The 26,585-nt window shown below is 40.6% G+C and overlaps 1 protein-coding gene across 6 annotated transcripts in view; it reads right to left on the minus strand.

The window, feature by feature from the left end:
• Nucleotides 1–26,218, minus strand: part of AGTPBP1 (ATP/GTP binding carboxypeptidase 1) — a 214,653-nt gene extending 188,435 nt beyond the window's left edge. For 5 of the 6 annotated variants that reach the window (XM_075549854.1, XM_075549852.1, XM_075549857.1 and 2 more), the window contains exons 1-2: nucleotides 26,057–26,217; nucleotides 12,754–12,818 (exon numbers count right to left, since the gene is read on the minus strand). In XM_075549854.1, the coding sequence (XP_075405969.1) occupies nucleotides 12,754–12,785 (32 nt within the window). In that variant the 5' untranslated portion in view covers nucleotides 12,786–12,818; nucleotides 26,057–26,217. Of the gene's footprint in view, nucleotides 1–12,753; nucleotides 12,819–26,056 lie in introns of all 6 variants that reach the window. The other variant, XM_075549853.1, reaches the window with a different exon arrangement.
• Between the last annotated feature and the right edge of the window lie 367 nt (nucleotides 26,219–26,585).

A 26,585-nucleotide genomic window follows, 5' to 3' on the forward strand; every position in this document is an offset into this window, starting at 1 on the left:
TTTCTCAGAAGAAAGGGATAGCCTATTCATTTTTCATAGCATGTTCTTAGTCCAGGAACTGTTGAAATTTGCTCACGTTGGGTGACCCTGCTAGTATTTAAGAGATCTATGACATAGCTTCTAGCACTGCAATAGCACATAAGCCACCATAATATTATAAACTGACAGACAAGTTTGTCTCAAAGTACAAGTCAAGATCTGTCTCCTCAAAGCAGAGTTGGCTATAATGACATGAATAAAGGTTTGGGGACCTTCATTTGCTGATGGGCAAAATTGAAATAGAAAAGCAACAGCTGCAAACATTCATTTATAATTGGAAAATGGAAAGTAATTAGTATGAATCTAGGAACATTGGAATGTCATCAGAAATGAAATGGAAGGCATACAAAATTATATCCTAGGCCTTAAGCTGAAATGGACTGGCACTGGCCATTGTGGATCAGCATATGGCGTACTATGCTAGGAAAGACAGATTCAAGAGAAATGGCATCACATTCATCATCCAAAAGAACACTTCAAGATTTATAGTAAAGTACAATGCTGTCTGTGATACAATAATATCTATATACCAACAAGGAAGCCCAGCTAAGACAACTATTATTCAAATTTATGGGCCAATTATTAAAGGGCTGGGAAAATAAAGGATTATACCAACTTTTCAGTCTTGAATTGAACAAACATGCAATGAAGATACATTGAAAATTACTGGCAATTCAAGTAAGAAGGATGGAAACAAAAAAGAAGGGACAATGAGGTGGGAAATATGGCTATGGTGATGGAAATGAAGCTGAATATAGCATGATATAACTGTGCAAGGTCAATGACTTCTTCATTATGTATGGATGTGCTTTATACAATTGATGTATGTATATGTATGGATTGTGATAAGAGTTGTATGAGTCCCTAATAAAATGTAAAAAAAGAAAAGGAAAAAAAAAGAATAGAAAATGATTAGGGCAAAAAAATGTACAAGTGTGCTTTATACAATTGATATATGTATATGTATGGACTGTGATAAGAGTTGTATGAGCCCCTAATAAAACATTTTTAAAAAATGACTTCTTCATTACAAGTATGTTTTTTCAACACCATAAGCAGAGACTGTATAGGCAGACCTTGCCAGATGGAATAAACGGGAATCAAACTGACTATAACAGCAGGTAGAAACAATAGAGAAAATCCTAATTATCAGCCAATATTAGCAGCCAAATTGAGAACAGAGACCAACTATGAAACAGACCATCAATAACTCATATTTAAGTTCATGTTGCAGTTGAAGAAAATTTAAACAAATTCATAACAGCCAAAACACGACTTTGAGTATATCGCCCCTGAATTTCAAGATCATCTGAAGAACAGATTTGACACACTGAACAATAATATCAAGAATATCTGTCTCTCTTTTACTCTACTCCTAGTCAGAGGCAGGTAAAGTCACACCCTGGGCTGGCCCCTTTGGCGCCTGCTCCAGTACTGCTCAGAATGGACATGGCACCCTCTCAGGCCTATTCTGGGCCCATGACCTCTCTTCTTACTTACACTCTTAGACCCTAGCTCCTGGTCAGAGAACATTCTCTCCTCTCTTTTGACCCTGCTTCTGCGCCCACTCAGGCTGTGCTACAGTCTCTTTGGCCTCGGTACACCACGTGTGGGTGCACAGTCCCATGAGGTTGCCTGTGTTCCATGGTGAGCCCCAGCGCAGCTTCCGTGAGGTTTGGCATGCTTCCCTGAAGATGTATTCTTTTGAGACTGTAAAACCTGAAACTTCTCCCATCATTTATAAAACCCAGTTGGAACACACAAAAATAAAGATCTGATGAGCTGTGAGATGCCATCAAGAGCAAGCAATACATACATGTACCTCCCTCCCTCTCTGCTTTCTTTTCTATTGAAGCTTTTCACTGTTTTATTTGTTACTGTTGTTGATAACGGTGGTATTTTTTCTTTCTATGAAATGAAGGATAGGTAAATCTATAGAAAATAGCAACTGGATATATGAGGATGGGGAAATAGATTTATGTGCATATATTTATAGGTTTAGTATTAAGGTAGCAGATGGACATTGGCCTCCACTGAAGTACTTCCTCAATGCAAGAATACTTTGTTCTATTAAACTGGCATTCCATGATGCTCACCTTCCTGACACAATCACTAAAGACGCATATAGGTGAAGAAAGCTGATGGTGCCCGGCTATCAAAATATATAGCATCTGGGGTCTAAAGGATTGAAGGAAAACAAAAGGCCATCTAGCTCAGAAGCAACAAAGCCCACATGGAAGAAGCACGCCAGCCTGTGTGATCACAAGGCATAGAAGGGATCAGGTAACAGGCATCAAAGAAGAAAAAAAAATCAAATCATTGTGAATGAGGGGGAGTGCAGATTGGGGACCCAAGACCCATCTGTAGGCAACAGGACATCCCCTTACAGAAGGGTCACAGGGAGGAGAGGAGCCAGTCAGGGTACAGTGTAGCAACAAGGAAATATACAACTTTCCTCTAGTTTCTAATTGCTTCCTCCCCACCCACTATCATGATCTCAATTCTACCTTGCAAATCTGGCTAGACCAGATAATGTGCACTGGTAGAGAGAGGAACTGGAAACACAGGGAATCCAGGACAGATGATACCTTCAGGACCAGTGGTGAAAGTGGCGACACTGGGAGGTTGGAGGGAAGGTGGAGTGGAAAGGGGGAACTGATTACAAGGATCTACATATAACCTCCTCATTGGGGGATGGACAACAGAAAAGTGGGGGAAGATGTCGGACAGTGTAAGATAGGACAAAATAATAATCATTTATAAATTATCAAGGGCCCATTAGGGAGGGGGGAACGAGGAGGGAGAGGGAAAAAATGAGGAGTTGATACCAAGGGCTTAAGCAGAAAGCAAACATTCTGAGAATGATGATGGCAACAAATGAACAAATGTGCTTGACACAATGGATGTGAAAAGAGTTATGTGAGCCCCCCAATAAAATTATTTTTAAAAGATTAAAAAGAGAAATAACTAGATTAATAGCTTCTTAGGGTTGTGATAGGGGATGTGGTGAGAAATGGGAAGCTAATAATAATGAATACAAAAAGAAAATATTCTAAAATTGTTTGTGTTGGTAATCACACAACTCTTTTTAACATGCTGAAATTATTGAATTGCATGTCAATTTTAGCAGTAAAGCTGTTTAAATTACTTTTTTCTTTTAAAAAAAGTGGGGGGAAAGCTGAACAGAATGTTTCAAAGGCCAGCTCAAATAGAGCACTATAAATAAATGTGCAAAGACCTCGAGTAAGAAAGCCAAAAGAGAAGATAATGCTCAGCATATGTCAAGTTGAGAAAAGTGAAAGAAAAATACATCAGGCCTTAGATTACAATATTAAAGATTCTATGGCAAATACTGAATGATGCAAGACGCATCCAAAGAAGATGGAAGGAATACATAAAGTCACTGTACCTTCTAGAAAGAGCTGGATGACACTCAACTATTTCAAGCGGTAGCATATAATTTAAAACCCATGGTACTGAAGGAAGAAGTCCAAGCTGCACTGAAGGCATTAGTGAAACATGGCTCTAGGAATAGATAGAATTCCAGTTGAAATAGTCCAACAAGCTGTTGAAGCACTAGAAACACTCATCTATGCCAAGAAATAGAGAAGACAATGAACTGGTCAATGAACTGAAGAGATCTGTATATGTGCCCATTTCAAAGAAGGGTGACTTAAGAGAATGCCGAAATTACTGAACAATATTAATATCACATAAGTAAAATTTTGCCAAAGATAATTCAGCAGCAATTACAGCAATACATCAACAATATGCTAAAGAAATTCAAACTAGATCAAAAGTGGACATGGCAAAGGATACCAATGCTACTATAAGATGGATCTTGGCTGAAAGTAGAGCATAACAGGAAAATGTTTGTTTTATTGACTACGAAAAGGTATTTAATTATGTGGATCATAAACTATGGGTGACACTGTGAAGAATAGGAGTTCTTGATCACTCATTGTGCTCATGTGGAACCTGTGCATGGACTAAGGGACAGTCATTTGAAGAGAATAAGGGTTTAGAATTAAGAAAGACGTGTGTCAGAGTTGTATCCTATCACCATACTTACTTAATCTGTAGCCATGCAAAGAAGAAACTGTACTGCATGAAGAACATGGAATCAGGATTGGAGAAAGATTCATTAAAAATGTAGGGTATGCAGATAAGGTAACCTTGCTTGCTGAAAAGGAGGAGGCCTTGTAACATATGTGGATGAAAATCAAATATCACATCCTTCAAAAGGGACTACAACGCAAAGAAAATCAAAATCTTTGAAAGTGGACCAACCGACATTATAATAAACGAGAAAATACTGAGGCTGTCATACTCTGCTTACTCGAAGGCTGAGAAAATGATAGCAGTACCAAGTGCTCACGAAGGGCAGGAAACTGTGCCTTTTCCACCAATCAAAATTTAAAAACTCTTAAATGACAGGTGCGTTAGATTTCTGTCATCAGAGCTCCCCATTTAAAAAATACTATCAATATGAAAAACCAAGTACAGGCTGGAAAACTTCTTTGCAATGCTAATATCTGATAAGGGATTTGAATCAATAATAAGCACAATACTCAATAAGAAATCAAACACCTCAATTTTTAAGATGGAAGGAATTGGAAAGACTCTTGGCCAAATAAATAAGCAAAAGGTAAATAAGTGCATGCAGGTTAAGTTATAAGGGAAACAAATAAAAAGCATGTGATTTTTTTTCATGAGCATACCAAGTATTGATGAAGTTGTTGCTATCGATGGTTCCAACTCACAGAGACCCTATATACATCAAAAAGAAACACCATGCGTTCTTTTGGTGTTTCACAATTATCCTTATTCTTGTTTGAACTCACTGTTGTAGCTGCGTTGTCAATCTATCTTGCCAAGAGTCTTCCTCTTTTCACTGGCCTCTACCAAGCATGATGTCTTTTTTCAGAGACTAGTCTCTCCTGATAGCATGTCTAATACATAAAACAAAGTCTCACCATCCTTGCCTCTGAGGTGCATTCTAGCTGCACTTCTTCCAAGACATTGATTTGTTCTTTTGGCAGTCCATGATACTTTCAATAGTCTTTGCCAGTTTCACAATTCAAATTCATCAATTTTTCTTCACTCTTCCTTTTTCAATGTCCAACTTTCAATTGCATGTGAGGTGACTGAAAACAGACACACCTTAGTCTTCAAAGTAATATCCTTGCTTTTCAACAATTTAAACAGATGAGGATGTAGGGGAACTGAAAACCAAGCAATTCACAGGGGAAAAGTACAATTGATCGATACTGCTACTGAACAGCGCTTTGTTCTGTTGTACAGAGTACTGCATTGGAAACAACTCGAAGGCAACTAACAACACAACCCTGCAGAGATAAATATCAAAATAACTGCACTGAGTAAACGAAGCCAAAACCAACTCCCTCATCCCAAAAAGAAGACCTAGGTTGACTACAGAAACAAAACCAGTGACACTTATATATGTGCAAGAGAGAGTTTTATATCAAGAAGTAATTATGTATCAAGCAAATACCCCAGCCTAGTAGATCAAGTTCATTGTGTTAGTAGGGATGACTAGAGAACAAATACAGAGATACTCACACACACACACACACACACACACACACACACACACACACATATATATATATATATATATATAAGAAAGAGCTTTATCTGATATAAAAGAGAAATTATAAATTGAGAAAACATCCCAGCCCAGTGCAGATAAGGTCCATAAGTCCCAATATTAGCCCATATGTCCCAATATTAGCCCAATATTAGCCCATTAGCCCATAGTCTATAAATTTCTCTTTAGACTCAGGCAGCATATGCAATGATGCCGAAAGCAGGAAGATCACAGGCCAGTGGGTAGAAGGTCTTGTGGATCCAGTGGCAGTGGAAGCATCTCAGTGCTGGCATGGGTCTTCGTGTGGCTCCTCCATCTCCAGGGTTCTAGCTCCACTAGCATAGCTGTGTGTGGCTTAGTGTGTGTCCCGCCTCCAGGGAGGCAAACCGGAATTTCCCAGAATCCGTTGGAGAAGGCCATGCCCACACAGTGACCTCACTGCCTAGCACCTGACTGACAGGCTAGAGTCCACCCCTTCACTCAAGTTCACAGATCATGTAACTGCCATAGCAGCTGACAGTAACAAGAAATCTAGTCATCAATCTATACATTTTTAGAAGCATTTCTTTTTTTTTAACATTTTATTAGGGGCTCATACAACTCTTATCACAATCCATACATATACATACATCAATTGTATAAAGCACATCCACACATTCCCTGCCCCAATCAGTCTCAAAGCATTTGCTCTCCACTTAAGCCCTTTGCATCAGGTCCTCTTTTTTTTCCCCTCCCTCCAGAAGCATTTCAATGTAAACTGTAAACAGGACTTTTCACCCCTTCTTACTTCAAAAGCATAAACTAGAGTCGGATATTTCTTTCCTTTTTTTTTAATAAAAGTTACATGTAATGAAATAGACCGCTCAACTGTATTATTCAGTGAGCACTGACAAATGCAGATTGCTGTGTAACCAAAATCCCTAAGTGGATACATATAGAGCATTATTTTCACTCCCTCAGTTTCCTTATATGACTTTCCAGTCAATCTCTTCCACCTGCGCTTCAGTGCAAGCAATGATTGATCTGGCTATTTTAATTCCCAGATGCACTTTGCCTGTTCCAGAACTTCTTATAAATGCATGTACTCTGTGTGTCATTACTTTTTTATAGTTCTACCCTAAGTTATAAAAAGCAAACTCATTGCCATCAAGTCAATTCCAACTCACAGTGACCGTACTATGGCAAGGTAGAACTACCCCTCTGAGTTTCTGAAACGGTAATGCTATGGGAATAGAAAGACTCGTCTTTCTCTCACAGAGCAGCTGGCAGTTTTAAACCATTGACATTGCAATTAGCAGCCCAATGCATAAGCAGTAGGCCACAGGGCTCCTACCCTGTCCTACAGGGTTGCTATACGTCAGAATGGCTTCAATGACCAGGAGTTAGGTTTGGAGTTGCAGGGACTTTGCGACATAAATGTGATGGAAAAATAGAAAGTGGAATAAAGGCATTTCGATTGTTTGCAAGAGAATGTAATGATGGACAATGGATTCTATATCAAATAAGGAAAAGGAGATAAATGAGAAAATAAAATCAATACATGAGAGCTCACAATAAAGCAAAACTCTTGCAGGACAGTCTCATGTTGCTTAACATCCAGTATGTTCTCATGAAATAGGCTGCCATGTGATTTGAACATTGTACGAGCACCACAATTATAGCCTAGCCTTGATTGTTGTTTTTTTAAACGTATGGAACAAACTCCCTAAGCAGTGATTTGCAACAGGCTAAAAAGGATTAGCTTTTGTGTGGTTCTGAATCCATATCATTAGCAATTTCTCCATTATCTGAAACCAGTCCCTCTTGCACTGCTGTTAGCCATGTGGCTTTTGATGAAGCTCATCCTTTCACAGCTTGGAGAATTATTTTGTTTTTGAAAACAGTTATAATAAAGCAGTGCAATGTGCCTAAATCAAAAGCAATGGGGTACATGGTTTTTCCACTTTACTGCTGTTTAATAACCTTTTATTTCCAATCTATTCTTCTCCTCTGGCTCTTGCTACTGCTGTTACTAGCACTCTTTTGCTGTATTTGAAAGCCATTATTCATTTCAGGGTAGTATTTCAGAAAGAAAATTAAAACACAGAGATAACCCTACAATACTTGAAATACACGAAACTGGATGCTGCTGCCTGTGAGTCATGAGTTTGTTATACAGTAAACTTTCAGATACAAAGGGCAGTACAAACATAAGCCAGTAACAGATAGTATGAGTATCAGGACATATATATTATAGGCTACATGTGTACTGTACCATGCTAGGCCTGGAAGCACAATCATTTTGTATACAAGTGACATGAGATAGGCATGGTGCATACAGGAAGCTGTTGTGTTAGCTATGTCTCATTCTCCTATTAGGATTTCTGTTGGTCTGCTAAAAATACGGTCAGCAGTTTGAAACCACCAACAGCTCGAGAGAAAGATTAGGCTTTCTACTCCCATAAAGACCTGTAGTCATGAAAACCCACAGGGTCAATTCTACCCTGTCCCATAGGATTATTATGAGTCAGAATTGACTCAATGGCAGCCAGTGATAGAGTATAACCTTATGGGACCAGATCATGGACATATGTACAGTCAAATATTGCCCCAATGGAAGTTATGCAACACCACTGACTATACAAATCAGAGAGCAAACTCAAAAAATGTGAAGAATAAAAAATTTGGATTTTTATTTGAAATAATGCTTTTTCCTAGTGTTAAGATCTGGGACATGACCGTGGCAGTGGAGGAAATAGCAAAACCTCTCAGCTGCTGCAATCTGACCTGACTTCCTTATTTTAAATTACTACTTATTCAAATTTGCTGATTTAATCCATACAATTAGCAATCCTTGACAAAGTTCAACAAGTGGTAATATGTCACCTAAATTTGTTGTGAGGTGATGTCAAATCAGTTGTGATTCACAATGACCCTACATATAAGAACAAAACCCTTTCCAGTCCTGCACCATCTTCACAATCACTGCTAAAATTAGGTCCTTTTTTACAGCCAATGTAGCATTCCATTTTGTTAAAGGTGTTCCTCCTTTTCACCAAATGATTGATGTCCCTCTCTAGGGATTGATCCCAACTGATAACATATCTAGAGACTGTGAAATGAAGTCTTGCTACTCTCCCTTCTAAAGAGCATTCTGGATGTACTTCTTCCTAGACATATTTCTTTTTTTTTTAATCACTTGATTGGGCTCATACAACTCATCACACTCCACACATATATCAGTTGTATAAATCACACTTATACATTTGTTGTCCTCATCATTCTCAAAACACTCACTTTCCGCTTAGGCTCCTGGAATCAGCTCACTTTTTCTTTTTTCCCCCTTCCCCCCAGGTCCCCCCTCCATCATGAACTCTTAATAATTTATAAATTATTATTTTATCATATCTTACACTGCCCAATGTCTCCCTTCACCCACTTTTCTGTTGTCCATCCCCCAGGGAGAAGGTTATATACAGTTCCTTGTAATCGATTCGCCCTTTCCCTCTTCCCTCCCAGTATCACCACTCTCACCACTAGTCCTGATGAGTTCATCTGTCCTGGATTCCCTGTGTTTCCAGTTCCTATCTGCACTGCTGTGCATCTTCTCATCTAACCAGTTTTGTAAGGCAGAATTGGGATCATGATGGGTGGGGGGGAGGGCGCAAATTCATTTATGAACTAGAGGAAAGTTGTGAGTTTGAGTTTCATCAATGCATCGATGCTACCCTGAGTGACTCATCTCCTCCCCACTAACCCTCTGCAAGGGATGTCTGGTTGTCTACAGATGGGCACTGGGTCCCCATTGTGCATTTTCAATATTCTTCACCAACACCGCAACTCAAAGGCATAGATTCATCTTTGGTCTTCCTTATCATTCATCTTTCGAATGCTTGTAAGGCAATAGGAAATAACTTGTCTCAGGTCACACATGAGGTCCTCAGGTGACATCTTTGCTTTTTAACTCTGTAAAGAGGTCTTATGTAGATCTGCCCAATTTAATATATCATTTGATTTCTTGACTGGTGCTTTTATGGGAATAAGTTGTAGAACCAAGTAAAATTAAATCGATGACAACTTCAATCTTTTCTTCATTTGTCATGACATTGTCTACTGGTAGAGTTGTGAGGACTTGTTTTCCTTATGCTAAAGTGTAATCCATCAGTGAAATCTTTAGTCTCTGATCTTCATCTGTAAACGTTTCAAGTCTTCACTTTCAGCGAATAAGGTTGCATTGTCTGTCTATCAGAAGTTGCTAATGAGCCTTCCGCCAATCTTGATGATGAGCTTCTCCTTCATATAAGAATACTTTAAATCTGATTACTTGGTTAGCATACAGATTTGAACAAGTATGTTGTAAATTCAATTCTGATATTCACCTTTTATGATTTCAAAACACACAGTATCATTATTCTGTTTTAAAAGACTGACTCTGCATATGTACAAGTTCCACATGAGCACAATTAAGTATTCTGAAAATCACCTTCTTTGCAATGTTACCCATCATTTCTCATGATCCATACAATTAATAATTATCTAGTAATTTTACTTTAATCAATAAGATTGTTAGGCCTGAGCTGATACTCCTTTATAAAACACAAAATAAGAGTTAGCAGTGCCCCATCCTCACCTCTGCTCACAGGAATTCATGCCCATACTCTCTACTCTCCCCTCACCCACCCACTCCCCCAAAAAATCTGTTCCTGATTTTGTCTTCCATGCTTTTTGATGCATTTGACTTATAGACCTGGAGATTCTGGTCTCACTCCTAGCCTAGGACTCCTTAAAGACACTCAGCAGGCCCATTTGCCTGGGTATGAGGACAAGGCTGGGACCTGGCGATGCACAAAAAGATAGTCCCTGCCGGGAGACAGGCTGGTTGGTGCAGGGGCACTTGTGACTTTGCCCCAGCAACTCAATGCTCCTCAGATCTGGAGGTCTTAACTCCGAAAGAAAGAATGTCCCTCCGTGGAAACATAGCACTGATTCCATTGAACTAGCAGCTAAGAATGGCCCCTGGCCATTTGGGGCTCCTCATGCCTTTGGATCAACAGGTAAAGGGTATCACTGTACTGAATGATGTAACTGATCCTGATTACCAAAGGGAAATTGGATTGATGCTACATAAGGTAAAGAAGAATATGTCTGGAATCCAGGATATTCCCTAGGCCATCTCTTAGTATTACCACGCCCTGTAAATAAAGTAAATGGAAAACTATAAAAACCCAATCTTAATAATGACTGCTAATGATCCAGATCCCTCAGGAATGATGGTCTGGGTCACCCACCAGGCAAAGAACTGTAACCAGCTGGGGTGCTGGCTGAGGGCAGAAGGAATACAGAATGAGTAGTGGAGGAAGATCGTTCTACATACCAGTTATGACCACGTGATCAATTGCAAAGGCGAGCTTTGTGATTGTCGGTATTTCTTCTTTATATGTTCTTTTCTTTTTTTAAGTGTGATCACAGCATTTATTTACTTATTTTTTATACATTTTATTAGGGACTCATACAACTCTTATCACAATCCATACTCCACCTGTACGTTCTTTGCCCTCATCATTTTCAAAGCATTTGCTCTCCACTTAAGCCCTTTGCTTCAGGTCCTCTTTTTTTGTTAATTTCCCCCGCCCTCCCCGCTTCCCCCTCCCTCGTTAGCCCTTGATGATTTATAAATTACTATTTTGTCATATCTTGCCCTGTCTGACGTCTCCCTTCACCCACTTTTCTGTTGTTTGTCCCCCAGGGAGGAGATCACATGTAGATCCTTGTAATCAGTTTCCTCTTTCCAACCCACCTTCCCTCTACCCTCCCAGTATCACCCCTCACACCCCTGGTCCTGAAGGTATCATCTACCCTGGATTCCCTGTGCCACCAGCTCCTATCTGCACCAGTGTACATCCTCTGGTCTAGCCAGACTTGCAAGGTAAAATTCGGATCATGATAGTGGGGCAGGCGGGGTGGGGTGGGGGTTTAGGAAGCATTTGGGAACTACAGGAAAGCTGTATTCCTCATCGCTGCCATCCTGACTGACCCATCTCCTCCCCTAGACCCCTCTGCAAGGGGATCTCCAGTGGCCGACAAATGGACTTTGGGTCTCCACTCTGCATTTTCCCTTCATTCACTATGGTAAGATTTTTTTGTTCTGATGATGCCTTATACCTGATCCCTTCGACACTTCGTGATCACACACGCTGGTATGCTTTCTTCCATGTGGGCTTTGTTGCTTCTGAGCTAGATGGCAGCTTGTTTATCTTCAAGCCTTTAAGATCCCAGACGCTATATCTTTTGATAGCCGGGCACTATAAGCTTTCTTCACCACATTTGCTTATTCATCCGCTTTGTCTTCAGCAGTTGTGTCAGGAGGAAGAGCATCATAAAATGCCAATTTAACAGAAGAAAGTATTCTTGCATTGAGGGAGTACTTGAATGGAAGCCCAATGTCCTTCCGCCACCTTAATACTAAACCTATAAATATAGGCACATAAATCTATTTCCCCATCCTCATATATATATATTTGCATATATACATGTTTTTGTCTAGACCTCTATAAATGCTCTTTGCCTCCCAGCTCTTTCCTCTATTTCCCTCGACTTTCCTCCTGTCCCACTACCATGCTCCGTCCCCATCTGGGTTTCAGCAATATAAGAGTAGACAGCATCCATCTTTGTCCTGTAGAATCTGGTGGGTTTGATCCACCATCCCTGTAGTTCGAAGACCAGTGCCTAACTCACAGCTACCAACTGCAAACCAAACTCATGTCCTTCAATTTTGACTCACAGTAACCTTACTGGAAAGGACAGAACTGCCCCCAGTACTTTCCAAAACTGTACATCATTCCAGGAGTAGAAAGTCTCATTTCCTGACAGTGCCACCAAAAAACAAAACAGCTCTCATTGCCATTCAGTCAATTCCAACTCATAGTGACCTACCTACAGGATAGGGTAGAACTGCCCTGTGAGTTTCTGAGACTGTAACTCTTCACACGCGAAGAAAGCCACATCCTTCTCCCAAACATGATGCAATAAACTATTAGTCAAACAAGTATTTTAACTAAGATTCAAACAATCGCTTTATGTTTTATTCTTGTCATGTCTAGATATTTACATTTAAAATTTAGTACCTTTTCTCTGATACCACTTTTAACTTGCTCATCTTGAGTTACTTCATTTCATCATTGGAGATTATCTAAAAGAAAAACGTTAGTAGATATTAAACACTTACACAATTCTGTTCTATGATGTGTCATGAAGCCATACAACTAAAAGTTCTTCATTATGCGCAATGCAAGGTAACAATGGAAACCAAAAGAGAATGTCTAACCTGTACATGCTTGTACCAGGTTACTTCAAGGTAGAATGTGTGACTTTTGAATTACTTAAATCCAACCAGTGCAATATTACCAAAATCCTAGAGCTATAAAAATGTATACCTAGGGGTTCTCTCTCTCTCCCCTCTCCTCCTCTCTCTCCCCCTCTCTCTCTCCCTCCCCCTCCCCCTCTCCCCACACACACACAAAAAAATGTATACCTAAAAAAAATGTATACCTAATACATTCTTACAATCTAAGATTTCTTTTGAGACAATTTAAAGTATCCCTCCTGTTCTGAAAATCCTCCTTAAAATACTCAAACCCACCAGTAAAACATTCTATGACTACAGTACTTACTGTCTACCATTTCTATGGTAGTCAAATACTGGTAGTTTATGATTATTTCTATAAGAAAACATTTTAAATTAATGATAAATTGTTCTAGGCAGTACATACACCTTATCTAGAATTATCCCATTTAATATATTTAGATGCACTTTCACTCAATACAGATTTCATCTTTAGAAAGTATATATCATATCTTTTAAACAACTTAAATCTTGGTTCCTACTTTTTTAATACTTATTTGCATTTAATGTAACAATATCTGCCCCTCAAACTCTGAATATTTCTCAAATTTATATATCAATGCTTACTGGAGCAGAATCATAGGACATCACTCAAAAGTGGTATATTACTACCAAATCAACAAGTTAATTACATATCACTCATTATCAGGAGAGTCTAGTAGTCCCTGGAGAAAGACATCACAGTTGCTAAGGCAGAGGGGCAGCAATAAAGAAGTCTCAACAAGACAGACTGGCAGAGTGGCTACAAAAATGGGCTCAAATATAAGAATAATTGTGAATATGGGCAGTACCACGTGGTGGTTGGTTTTGTTGCACTCGGTAGGAGTCAGAATCAAGTCAATTGACACCTAACAACATAACCACACACTATTTAGTAAAGGACAACAAACACGCAATAGCACCTTCAATTTCTTATTCACAGGACTGGATGATTCGGGTATTCTGCTTACTTTTCTCCCATGAGAAAGTACTTCATTTACATCAACCAAGTACACATGATTCTATTTTTTATCTATTTTCATTTTTATCAACCAAAATGCCCTTTTAAAAATTGTTGCAAAACTAAAGTAACTTTTTTGCAATTTAATTTGGAACCACGATATAGGCAAAGGAGAAGAAGATCCTACGTGTTTCTAGCTATTGCTGCCAAAACCAGAAGTTAAAATCACTTCTACTTTTTGACTGGTAACACTGCCTCTAAAACCAGCACATCTCACAAATAATTCACTGTGAATTTTATTGGAATTGAGGCAATTATAAAGATTAAATGTTGAGCATGTATGCCATAGCCAACCTGACTTCGGCAGTTAAAAAATGACTCAAACTTCCAGGTCACACAGCCTAACAGGCAATTCTCTCCTCCCACTGGGACTGGATTAAAATAGAAAGGGAAATAAAGTTAGGTTCAAGGCCACGGAAACAAAAAAGAAACTTGGGAGGAGGAGGGGCTGCTGGTAGGGGACAGAAAGTTAAGAACCATTGGGGGAGGCAGGAATATTCGGCTCAGAAGCACCCAGGAAAAGCCAAAGATAGAGACTGAGAAACAGCTAACCAAAACTTTGTGAATAACTTCCTAGACACTCAATATGCCCAACTCCTACTACATTGAAAAATGCTCAACAGCTAAGCCTCTAAACCCTAGCAAATAATCAAGAGAGCACTTCAATTTATAATCCCAAGAATCCTGCTTTCAGCCCCAGGAAATGGCTAGCTCTCAACCCCATTACCCTGGTACTAAACCATTAGTTCCCATACATTTTTTTAAAAAAATCCACTGCCAAGCAATGAATTCCAACTCACTGCCACATTATGGACAGGCATTTTGTCCTTTTGGGTTTCTGAGATGGTAAATCTTTCCAAGAAACAGAAAGCCTCATCTTTCTCTGACACAGTAGCTGGTATATTTGAACCGCTGATATTGCCATTAGCAGTTCAACGCGTAAGACACTATGCTACCAGGGCTCCAGGTCCCATACACAATCTCAGAATCCTCTCTATTGCAGAAGCGTGAGGCCAGAGCACAGCAGACTACATGAAAAACCTCTTCTGCATTTGATACAGCTAATCCTTCTCCCTCTTGGAAATAATTTTTCTTCAGTTGGCCATACTGTGTTTTCCACATAAATCATTCATTGGTTCTTCCTTCTAATAAAAATGTCCTTTATTGAAGTGCCTTGTGGCTCAGTTCTTATTCCCCATAAGACTCTTGGTGGTCTCAAACTCAGTATTTCCACTTGAACCTCTACTAATATCATAAACTCAATATATCCAAAATAAATCCCCTGAACTTTTCCAAATCTGCTCCATCACCAGTTTTCTCCACCTGAATTAAAGGCAATTCACTCCAACTTCTCACCCCAAAACCTCCATGTCATTCTTGGCTCCTATCTTACACCCCAAATCCAATCCAACAGGAAGTTCTGATGGTTCTACTTTTCTAAATATATCCAAACTCTAACTAAGATGGCTCTACTTGCAAAATATACCCAGAATCTGACTAAATATCACTTCACCACATCTACCACCTGACTAAAGCCACCATCGTCACCAGTCTTCCTTCTTCTATCCTCCATACCCAATCCCATCCCCCAGACCCACCCTTTCTGGCCCAGCCAGTAATCTATCCTCAACACAACAGGCTTCATGATCTTTTGAAAGCCTTGGATGTTTTGTGACCCCCTTTACTCAGTTTTGCAATATTTCAATGGTGTAACAGGAATGTCTCCAGCCTTTTCCTCCCCAACTTCATCTATAATTCTCCTTGTTCATTCTGCTTCAGATACATTGCTGGGAAGCTTAAGTGTTCTTCAGTACACTAGATTTCACTCAAATTATCCTCTGCTTGGAATGCCCTTCTGCCAGCTAGCCAGAGAGTTGTTAGGTGCAGTCAAGCCAGTGGTGATACAAAGTGGCCCATGTGCAACATAAGAAAACAATGCCCAGACGTGTGCCATCCTCACAACTGGTTTGGTGAGAGCCCATTGTTGCAGTCATTGTGTCAATCTAGCTTGTCAAGGATCTTCTTCTTTCTCCCTGCCTAGTACTGTTCCCAGCACACAACGTTTTCCAGGAACTAGTCTCTCCAAAAAGGGCAGCTCCCTCATTGACTTGCTCAAATGTCATCTTTTCAATAAAGTTTATCTCAACCATCCTATTGAGTATTATAAACCATCTCCCAACTAAAACACACCCATTGCCCCTGCCCATATCTACCATGTCTTTTTCCAGATCACTCATGGCCTTCTAATATGGGATGATGGTGTAGGTGATATAAATCCAAGGTTCTTGATATATCCTCTTACAAATCTCATGCTGTAAAATCTAATGGCTCATTAGTCACTATTTGAGTCTTTGAAATCACCCTTTAAACTAAGGATCCCTGATGGCATAGTGGTTACAAATTGGGGTGCAATCTGTACAGTCCACAGTTCAAAACCACCAGCCGTTCTATGGAAGGAAGAAAGGGCTTTCTACAGTTACAGTCTCAATGGCTTTTTAATTTGGAAAACTAGATAACTTATTTAACTACATATATTGTTTATTATCCATTTATTTTCACTAGCATAAAAGTTCCACAGGGAACAGAATCTGTGTTTTGTTCATGAAATGCTCTCACCTGCCTAGGACATGGTCAGCACAGTGCAGTGCAGGTGGCTAACCAGGCGTTTTAACAAGCACACAAATGCTCTGAAGTTTTCTTTTCAGAAAGTGATGCTACATAAGTGAGCAAGAAACTCTTCATTTTAAAATATTCCATCATCTGATGAGTATACTGGAGTTCAACGTCACTTCTAACAAGCTTTCCCATATGACTGGGGCTTGAAAACTTTAGGGGTAAAAGTGTCTCCCAGTGGGTGAAGGGAGACATCAGACAGTGTAATATATGACAAAATAATAATAATTTATAAATTGTCAAGGGTTCATGAGGGAAGGGGGAGCAGAAAGGGAAGGGAATAAATGAGGAGCTGAGGATGGCAACAAATGTACATATGGCTTGACACAATGGATGTATGGATTGTGATTTTTTTTAATGATTTTAAATGATTTTTTTGTAAGTGTCTCCCAAACTCCCCTGAAACTAGGGTTAGAGGTATGATTTAAATCAACTAATCTTATCAATTATGAGCAATTTAAAAGACTGAAAATAAGGCAACAGCTATATTTAAAGACAGCACATACCTGAGTTAAATATGGGAATGACTATATTAGCAGGCATTTTTTAAAGCAGCATCAATCTACTCTAGCTAGTCTACGTTTAATGAAAGCAAGCAATCTGGCCTACTTCTAATATAAGGAGTTCTTGATTTAGAAAGGCGGGACTACGTGCTCAGCTGCTAACCATAAGACTGGGGGTCAAAACCTACACAGAGGCACCTAAGAAAGAAGGTCTAGTGGTCTGCTGATGAAAGGCCACACCGTGTAAACTCTATGAACTACAGCTCTACTCTGTAGTGCACGGAGCATCATCCGTCAGAAGCAATGACAGGCAATAACAAGAGTCCAGTGACTGGCTAATAGATTCTAATACCTGCTTCTATATTCAATCCATTGCCATGTGTTGTTTGGATTGAAATACATGGAGAAAGTCCAGCAAAACGCAGCTAATAACTAGAAAAAGAGGAACATTTTTATAATGTTTTCAGATAATTTGGAGTATTTTAGATAATTATTGATTCTACATCAAAACTGAACACATGGTAGTTTCTTAATAAATTAGTTGCGATGGGGAATCTGAAACCACACTGTTAGATTAAAACCCATTCTTCTGAACTCTGAATGGGTCTTTTACCATATCTGAATTTATGAGATCATACCTGGATCATTTGGAAAATATTGATTCAATATTTTGGACCAGCATCTTCCAAAAGCTTACACATTTCCTGGTTTAATATTAAAAAAAAATCATACTTGTTAGTATCACCATCCACCCATCAGAAACCTCTTTAGGTATTAGGAAGCTTTAAGGAATAGGTTATGATGGTGGGCACTAATTACTCGTAATTCTGTTTTCTTGAAAGTTAAATTTCGTCACTTATAAGTATGACTGCAAATTCTTTCACTGAAGGAAGCCACAGGCTTGCTTTTTTAATTTCAGCGAAGAATGATAAAATACCCAAGTCTGCATAACCAGTCTTATATTGACAACTACTCTTTTAACTTAAAGTGGTTCTTCATGACAAAAGAGCTTTCATGAAGCTCTAAGCTTTCAGTTCAAAGTTACAAAATCATTTTTTCGAAGACAGCACCTAATTCAGAATGTAACACAAACATTTCATGGACGCCATCCATTTCAGCACCAGTAGCAACTGGCTGCCTTTGTGTCAACCTGAAATCATGGCAATGACACATGTTAGAGTAGAACTGGCCCTGCTACTTGGGAGTGCTCTTCTGCTAGATATGCAAAGAATTAACTCCCTCACTTCCTGGTTCAAATATTGCTCAAGGGTTTGCAATGGCTGGATTTTCAGAGCTCACCAAGGCTTTCTTCCAAGGTGCATCTGGGTGGGCTTAAACCTTCAATCTTCTCGTCAGCAGCCTAGTTGACACCATCCAGGTTCTAAGACAGTGGTTGTCAACCTGTGGGTCTCGACCCCTTTGGGGACTGAACGACCCTTTCACAGGGGTCACCTAAAAACATCAGAAAACACATATTTCCGATGGTCTTAGAAACCCTGACACCACTCCTGTATCATCTCCAGGCAGGTTCGCCCACGTGCAGATATGCGATATGCCCACATAGGACTCCCCAGTGTGAAGACTGTTACCCATGCTACACCATGCTTTAAGACAAAATTTCATTCATTTGTAATTAGAAATAAAGTGTAGGAAAGAAAGATTTCTTCCAAGTTGTCTCCCTCAAATATATGTCAAACTTAGCTGCTTGCTACACATGGTAAATGACTATGTACTTGGAGGTCAACAAAAGTAGGTCAGAGGTTATTCTCCCTAAGGGTTATGGGCCATCAATCAGACTGTATAGTATGCCCCACCCTAAGTAGGGCCCACTCCCTTCTGATAAGGATAGATTGTTTCCCTGAAGGAGAACCCAGGGAGGTCAAGCCCACTCAAGGATGACCAAGGTTAGGCTACTATACTGAGTCTAGGCTCCATCCATCTTGCCACATATGAGCCCCTATTCCCTCCCTTTACTACTATTTGCATCCTCCTAGGTCATCCCTCTCCTATTGCTTGTATTCCCTATGTTACTACCCCTACCTATAACGTAGATTGTTATCTGTAATCAGAGGGCTTACATGCCCCAAAGATATATAAGCCTTGGCTAGCAATAAATCAGTCTCTCGCCCTCCCATTTGCTCCTGTCATCTTGTCTCCCATCTTCACGTGTACCACCAAGAGGAGCTGAGGTGAGCATGCTACCATGAAATATGTCTGACTTCATTTTACTCTCTACCTCCCATCTCTCCTATTTCTCTATGACTTTATCATAATCTTTAGATATCTTAACCGTACAACTGCACCTCCTGAATCTGTGATTAGTTGTGGGGCGCTGGCTTCCCCCACAATAAATATTTCACTACATAATTATATATTGTTTTGTGATTAATCACTATACTTTAATTATGTTCAATTTATAACAATGAAAATACATCCTGCATATCAGATATTTACATTATGATTCATAACAGTAGCCAAATTGCAGTTATGAAGTAGCAAATAAAACAATTTTATGATTGGAGGTCACCACAACATGAGGATCTGTATTAAAAAGTCGCAGTATTAGGAAGGTTGAGAACCACTGTTCTAGGGAATATTTAAAGCTCATACATGTAAGGGCTGCGATTTAATAAAATATATCCTTTTCACTGTCTCAAGGATAGCCTTGGTGTAATTGGCTTTATTGTATGCATTCAAAGTTCATTTGGGGGTATTTTACATATTAAACAAAAAACTCATGAAGCCACAGTGTGAACAGCTCAACCAATACCCAACTCATAAGCACCACTCAGGAACTGCTCTTAGACTAGATATACTGAAACATAAAACAATGTCACTCATGATTGATTTTTGTTGTTCTTTTGCATTTAAAATATATTATTTATATTAATATAGAATGGTTTATAACTGACATCTTTACATGAACAAAAGTTAAGATCTGCCTTCATTGATAATATATATAATCCACAAATAATGGTAGCGAAGAATCTTTAAAAGTACTGTGGACTGCCAAAAGAACAAACAAATCTGTCTTGCAAGACGTACAGCCAAGGATGGCAAGATTTCTTCTTATGTATTTTGAACATGTTGTCAGGAGACCAGTCCCTGAAGAAGGGCATCATGCTTGGTAAAGTAAGAGGGACAGTGAAAAAGAGGAAGACCCTGGATAAGATGGACTGACACAGTGGCTGCAACAATAGACTCAAATGTAAGAACAACTGTGAGCAGTGCACCGGCCTAGGTGGTGTTTAATTCTGTTATACAGAGGGTCACTATGAGTCAGAACCAACCAATGGCACCTAACAACAATCCACAAAAGCTTTTGGGGGTCCTTGAACATTTTTTGTCAAAGGACTAAAGGGTCTTAGGAATAAAAAGCTTGAGAATATCTGATCTATATATTAGTAATATCAGATCTTTGCAAAGCAAAAATAAGTAGTATATGTAATCATTCATTAAAAAACATTCTTAGGAGAATTTCATCAAAGCTAGAGAGGTATATAACATCAAATCAAAACTAATCTCACTCTTGATAATATCAGTAAAAAAGAAAAACAAAACAGCGTTTAGATAAGGGTGATTGTGTGCATCTCAGAAACACCATGCAATATCCTAAAAGGATAAATAACCATTAATATTTTAATAGTTAAGATGCTTACTGGCATCACATGTGAGTCAAAGAACCACAAAATCACAAACAGGTGATTAAAATAGCTACCAACAACAGCCTAAGGGAAACAAGCCAAGGGTCTGTCAAAGGGACAGACAGGACACTTCAGCAGCATCCCCACGGCACCCAGCTCAGACTGGAGCTGCTCTCTTTAAAACTGACTTACCGTACATATTTATGTATAAGCCGAGTTTTCCAGCATATTTTATGTAGCTTTTGTGGTTAAAGCTAGGTGCCTTGGCTGATATTCGGGCTGGCTTATACCCAAGGACATACAGTATATGTTTTGCAAAGCAGGACAGTGAGACTATGCTATCATTCCGTTTCAAAGGAGCTTGGGTCATGGTGGCATTCATCTGAAGTTCTAATACCCCATCTGCCCAAAGTCCTTTTGTTGTTGTTGTTGTTGTTGAGCTTGGGTCATGGTGGCATTCATCTGAAGTTCTAATACCCCTTCTGCCCAAAGTCCTTTTGTTGTTGTTGTTGTTGTTATAGTAGTATTCATTAGCACTTACAATGTGGCAGGCATTAACACATTCTATCCCCAAGATAATCTTAGGAGTATACACCAGCATGATCCACATCATTAGAGTTGAGAAAACTTAGCCATAAGGAGAATAAATAACATGCCTAAATTAACCCACCACCAGCCACCTGCCATTGAGAATCAATTCAGACCCAATACCAAAAGCAAACTGAGTGCCATCGAAGGAATTCTGACTCAAAACAACCTTATGGTTTGGAGTAAAACTGCCACTGTGGGTTTCTGAGATTGTAAATTTTTAGAATAGAGTCTTGTTCTTTCTCCCCAAAAGAGACTGTTAGGTTTAAAATAGTCAACCTTGCAATTAGCAGTAAAATCAGGTTAGAAAAACAGTTAAATCTGGCTGAGGCCCAACCCCATAACCACTACACTGTAATGCACAACCACAATAACAAAATAAACTTACAATTCAGTAGACAACAGCTATTTTTTATTTTATTATTATTATTTTTTTTTTTTAGGTAAGAGAATGGCTTTATTTAGAACAGCTATTTTTTATATATGATTCTATTGCTCAACTACAAAGGTTCCTCTGAGATTATTACTAGTCTCACTGTTTAGCATCTAAGGACTATGGACTTCAAGGAAGAGGAGTTGGTTTGGGTAGAGAAAGTTTTTTTTTTTAATCTAGAATACAGACTAAAATAATTACATATAAGGGGGCACCCAAAAATACAGATCTCCCCCGCCCCCAAGGGCTATGTATTTAATGCATGAAAATTTTTTTACAAAACAACCTTCAGAGTACTCTCCATTACACTTAATACATTTGTCAAATCTGCAACTCCATTCTTGAAAACATTTTTCAAACTCATCTGTTTAGATGGCTAACAGTTTTCTTCTTCAACTCTTATATTTCATCAAATCACTGTCCTTTGATGTCCCTCTGCATTTGTGGAAACAAAAAGAAGTTGCATGGAGCCAGGTCAAGTGAGTAAGGTTTGTGGGGTAGAAGAGGCATGCTGTTTTTGCCAAAATCTTGCGCACTGAGATGGCTGCGTGAGCAGATGCACTGTGGTGGTCACAAAACCAGTCCCCCACTGCCACAAATCAGGCCCTTTTTTTGTCCTACACTGTTACGTGATCTTTTCAGAACCTCTAAATAGAAAACTTAACAGTCTGACCTGGTAGAACTCCAAATGCACTGCAAGTTGACATTTTCAACGAGGTTTGTCATCAATCGACATTTTACTTTTTTTGAAACGAGAAAACCACTCATACACTTGAGTTTTTCCCATAGGGCTGTCCTTGTAAGCTGTGTTCAACATCACAACAGTTTCTGTGGCATTTTTTCCACAGCAGGAAAAATATTTCACAGCCGCCAGCCGCACTGTACTCTTAAATCAGCCATCACAAAAAATGAGGTTCGAGCAAAACTGCTTTTACAAAAAAATTCACTGTGACCAGAGAACCTCTGGAGGCGACTGTAGGAAACAAATTTCTCCCAAGTCACCTCCCCCAAATATATGTTAGACTTAAGACACTGCTTGCAGCAAATGGTAAATGATTGTCAAGTTACCTCCCTGAAGGCAGTCAGCTGTCAGACTACTGTCTGATCCCACCGCAAGAGGGGTCCATGCACTGCTGTTGATGACAATGGGCTACTTCTTCCTAAAGGCTTGCTGGCCATTAGTCTGGTCCCCGCAGGGTGGGTTTATACCCTACTGATAATGGTTTCCATAGTGAGCCAGAGAACAGGTCAAACCGGCTCAGTGACATCCAAAGTTAGGCTGCCATCCTGAATCTAGGATCTACCCATCTTGTCACATGTGTACCCCCATTTCCTCCCCTTCCTCTTACATGATACCCCTGGATAACCCTCCTCCCATTACTGTATTTCCTATAGCACAATTATTTCCTGTGACATATGTCCTCACCTGTAATTAGGGGGCTTGCACGTCCCCAGAGAATATAAAAGGCTTGGTTAGCAATAAATCTCTCTCTCCACTCAGACCACCAAGTGAGGCCGAGGTGAGCAGGCTACCATGAAATGTGTATGATTCCATTATTTCAATCTCTCTTCTATCTCTCATGCTCTCTGACTTTACTATAATCTTTACTTATTATCACTGAACAATTGTGCCTACCAGACCTGTGATGATGTATTAGCTGTTGGTTAACCCTGACAGGCGACAACTGTGGGTGAATTAACTTACCTGCAGGAGCCAGGAGGGGGGAAAATACATACTACAAAAGCTATGCTCCACCCAGCGCAATTCCAGGATTTTAGGGGGTACCCCCTTGTACGCTTACAAATTCTAAGACCTTTTTCCTGTTTGCTAAACCTATTGCCATGGAGTCATTACAAATTATGGTGACCCCTTCCTTATGTTAGAGCATAATTTCTCCATAAGGGTTTTCTTGGCTATATTTATAAAAACACATTGATAGGTCTTTCATCAGCAGTTATGCTGAGTGGATTCAAACTGCCAACTAATAGATTACCTGAGTGCAAACCAGTTATGACAATCGGAAACTTTTGCTAGTGATGTTGCAACCATTATTATATAGCTGTCTAATTAGGCTTTTCTAAAAGAAAAGTTATCTCAATAAAATTTTATGAAACTATTGGTACTATTAGGTAGCTAGCATTAGAGACTGGGATGTCCATTGACGCATGCCCAGGAGAGCCAGCATAGGACAAAGGCCTGGATTTTCCTGCTGGTGGGCACGAATGGGTGTTAACCTGGATCAGCCCACCTGGGCCAGGTGATTGCAATTCAGCCAATGGGACCCACCCGGGGTCGTTCACCACGCCTCCCCCGGGAATCCTTGAAAAGGCAGGAACCTAGAGGGAGAGGGGTCATCTTTTTCCAGAGGAAACTTGGGAGAGAGATCTTTGCGTGACCCCAGCAGTCTCTGCCAGGCCGCATGGTCAAAAGGAATCCTATGGGTGCCATGTAAAACCTGAAGCTTCTTTTAACTCTCATTAAATTCACTTGGATCAGCCTTCGGCGTGAATTCTTTCTCTTGCGGGGCCAGGACCTAGGTTTAAATCTAGCCTGGAGAGAGAGACCTTACAGTACCTAACTTTAGGTTACATTAACATAGTTAAATGTTTTGTTTTCTAATTAAAAGCAAGTTTTTTTCTTTTTTAAATTTAACCAAGCCTATTCCTTCATTTCAGAATTCAGAATGTGACTGTACTTTAAATTCGTGATAGACTGATTCAAGGGAAAGTTTTAAAGTCATTTAGAAGGAAACTATAATTTCAGTACAGAAACTCAAGAGAAGTGGGATGGGAAATTGATCAAAACTGTGAGTTAATGATGAGAGTTAAGGGGTGGACATAACATCAGTAATTAGCTCACAATAATTCTACATAAGAAATGCTCATAGTTCTTTAAAGGGTTTGGTTTGGTTGAACAGTTGGCTTACATTTTACAATAAGTATCACTTAAAGAACCTTAAATAAATTACCATTCCACAATAAAATGATAAAAATAACTTTTCCACCTCAGGAAAAAGAAAAAGGGCGATTTGTCAGAATTCAGAGGTGAAGGAGTTCATTTAATTTACATAAAGATTCAAACATAGGCATAAAGGGAAGTGATCAAGAAGAATGTGCTACAGCCCTTTCTAATTACAAATTGTCATATGCAAGCTCTACTACAACTCTGAATACTTGAAGAGAAGGGGTGAGAATACAAATAACGAAGACTGCCAAAGATGATGTCCCTAAGTGTTACTGTGAAGGACCTTCAGACACTTGAGCATGCTGGTAGGGCAAAGGGGTTTAGATATCACATTCATGTGTATTAAATACTGTTCCTATAACGGGAAATTCCCAGGAAAAGGAATTAGACTCATTAAAAACTAAAATGGTACAAGGCGGGAGTAAAGCCAAGAAAGTGTTAGCTTTACGGGAGAGGAATCTTTTGATATTTGCAATTAGGAAACTAACTCAGAAAGGAAGCAGCGCTGTAACTCTGCACTGTCATCTAGGGTGATCCGAGTCAGTTTCCTATCAAACCCACAAGACGACAAGTTGCAAACAGAGAATACAGTTCAGCACAAACCATCCATCGCCGATTTCACCCCTGCTCTCTGACCTGGATGGACCTCATGGCTTCCAAAGCACACCGGGAAGGGGGGGTTGGGGGTGACGGGGATTAGTCTCCACAACCTACAAAGGGGAAGGGTGAGTAGGGTGGAAGGGCAGGCCGCGCCGCACGCTCGGCCCCCAGCCCAGCAGCGCCTCAGCAACGCTGCACGCTGCATCGTCGAGGCCTCGGAAGACGCCAGGCACAAGGGGGGCGCTGCTCCTCAGACACCCGTGCCGGGGATGTACCCGGATCGCAGGGTGGGGATGGGACTGTCTCTAAATGGGGACCAAGGGGGGCTTTCTACAGGAACGAGCCAAAGCTACAGCCCTCAGTAGTCTTCAGCAAAATTGGGTTCACCCCGCCCCATAACACGCGTTACACAACCTGTCAGGTGAGGGGCGGAGGGGACCCCGGAGCAGGCTGCGGTGAGCGCCAGTCGCAAGCCCCCGGATTCTCCCGCCCCAAGGACGCCGCCCGCCGCTCTCGCCGTCCAGAGTCCGGGGGCGGCCGGCCGAGCGGGGAAGCAGCGAACGAGGGGTGCCCACCAACACCCCAGCCCCGACGCGTGGACAGCTGCCATGGCTCTCACCAGCTCAGGATGGGGCGCTGGCACGGACTGGCAGAGCCGCAACACTAGCCGGCTTCTCCTTGAGCGCACAGCAAATCCCTCGCCGCCTGCCGCCCGGTGTTTTCATACAAACCCCGGCGGCAAGCGAGGCGGCGGAGGCGGCGGCGGCGGCGGCGGCGGCAGGAACCGGTCTGCATCCCGAACAACGTCAGCGCGGCGCCCCGCCCACCGCACGCCTCCGCCAGCCGGCTCGCGCGCTCCGGGCGGGGGAGGAGGGCGGCTCGCGCGCGAGGGCGCGCCCTGGAGCGACTGCGCACAGCGCCGGTCCCAGCCTCTGCAGCCGTACTCCCCCCGGCAAACCCAACCTGCCGCTCGCTGCCCACTCGCCGTACTGTACGCACCCCACAAGGAGCCCCGTTTCTTCCCGAAATTGAGCCGGCTCCCACCCCACCCCCATTAATCACATTCTATTAAGAGTCTTCGGGTGCTGGGGTAGAGAGGGGGAACCGATTACAAGGATCTACATGTGACCTCCTCCCTGGGGAACGGA

Source organism: Tenrec ecaudatus, chromosome 5, assembly GCF_050624435.1.
Source record: "Tenrec ecaudatus isolate mTenEca1 chromosome 5, mTenEca1.hap1, whole genome shotgun sequence".
Taxonomy (NCBI): Eukaryota; Metazoa; Chordata; class Mammalia; order Afrosoricida; family Tenrecidae; genus Tenrec; species Tenrec ecaudatus.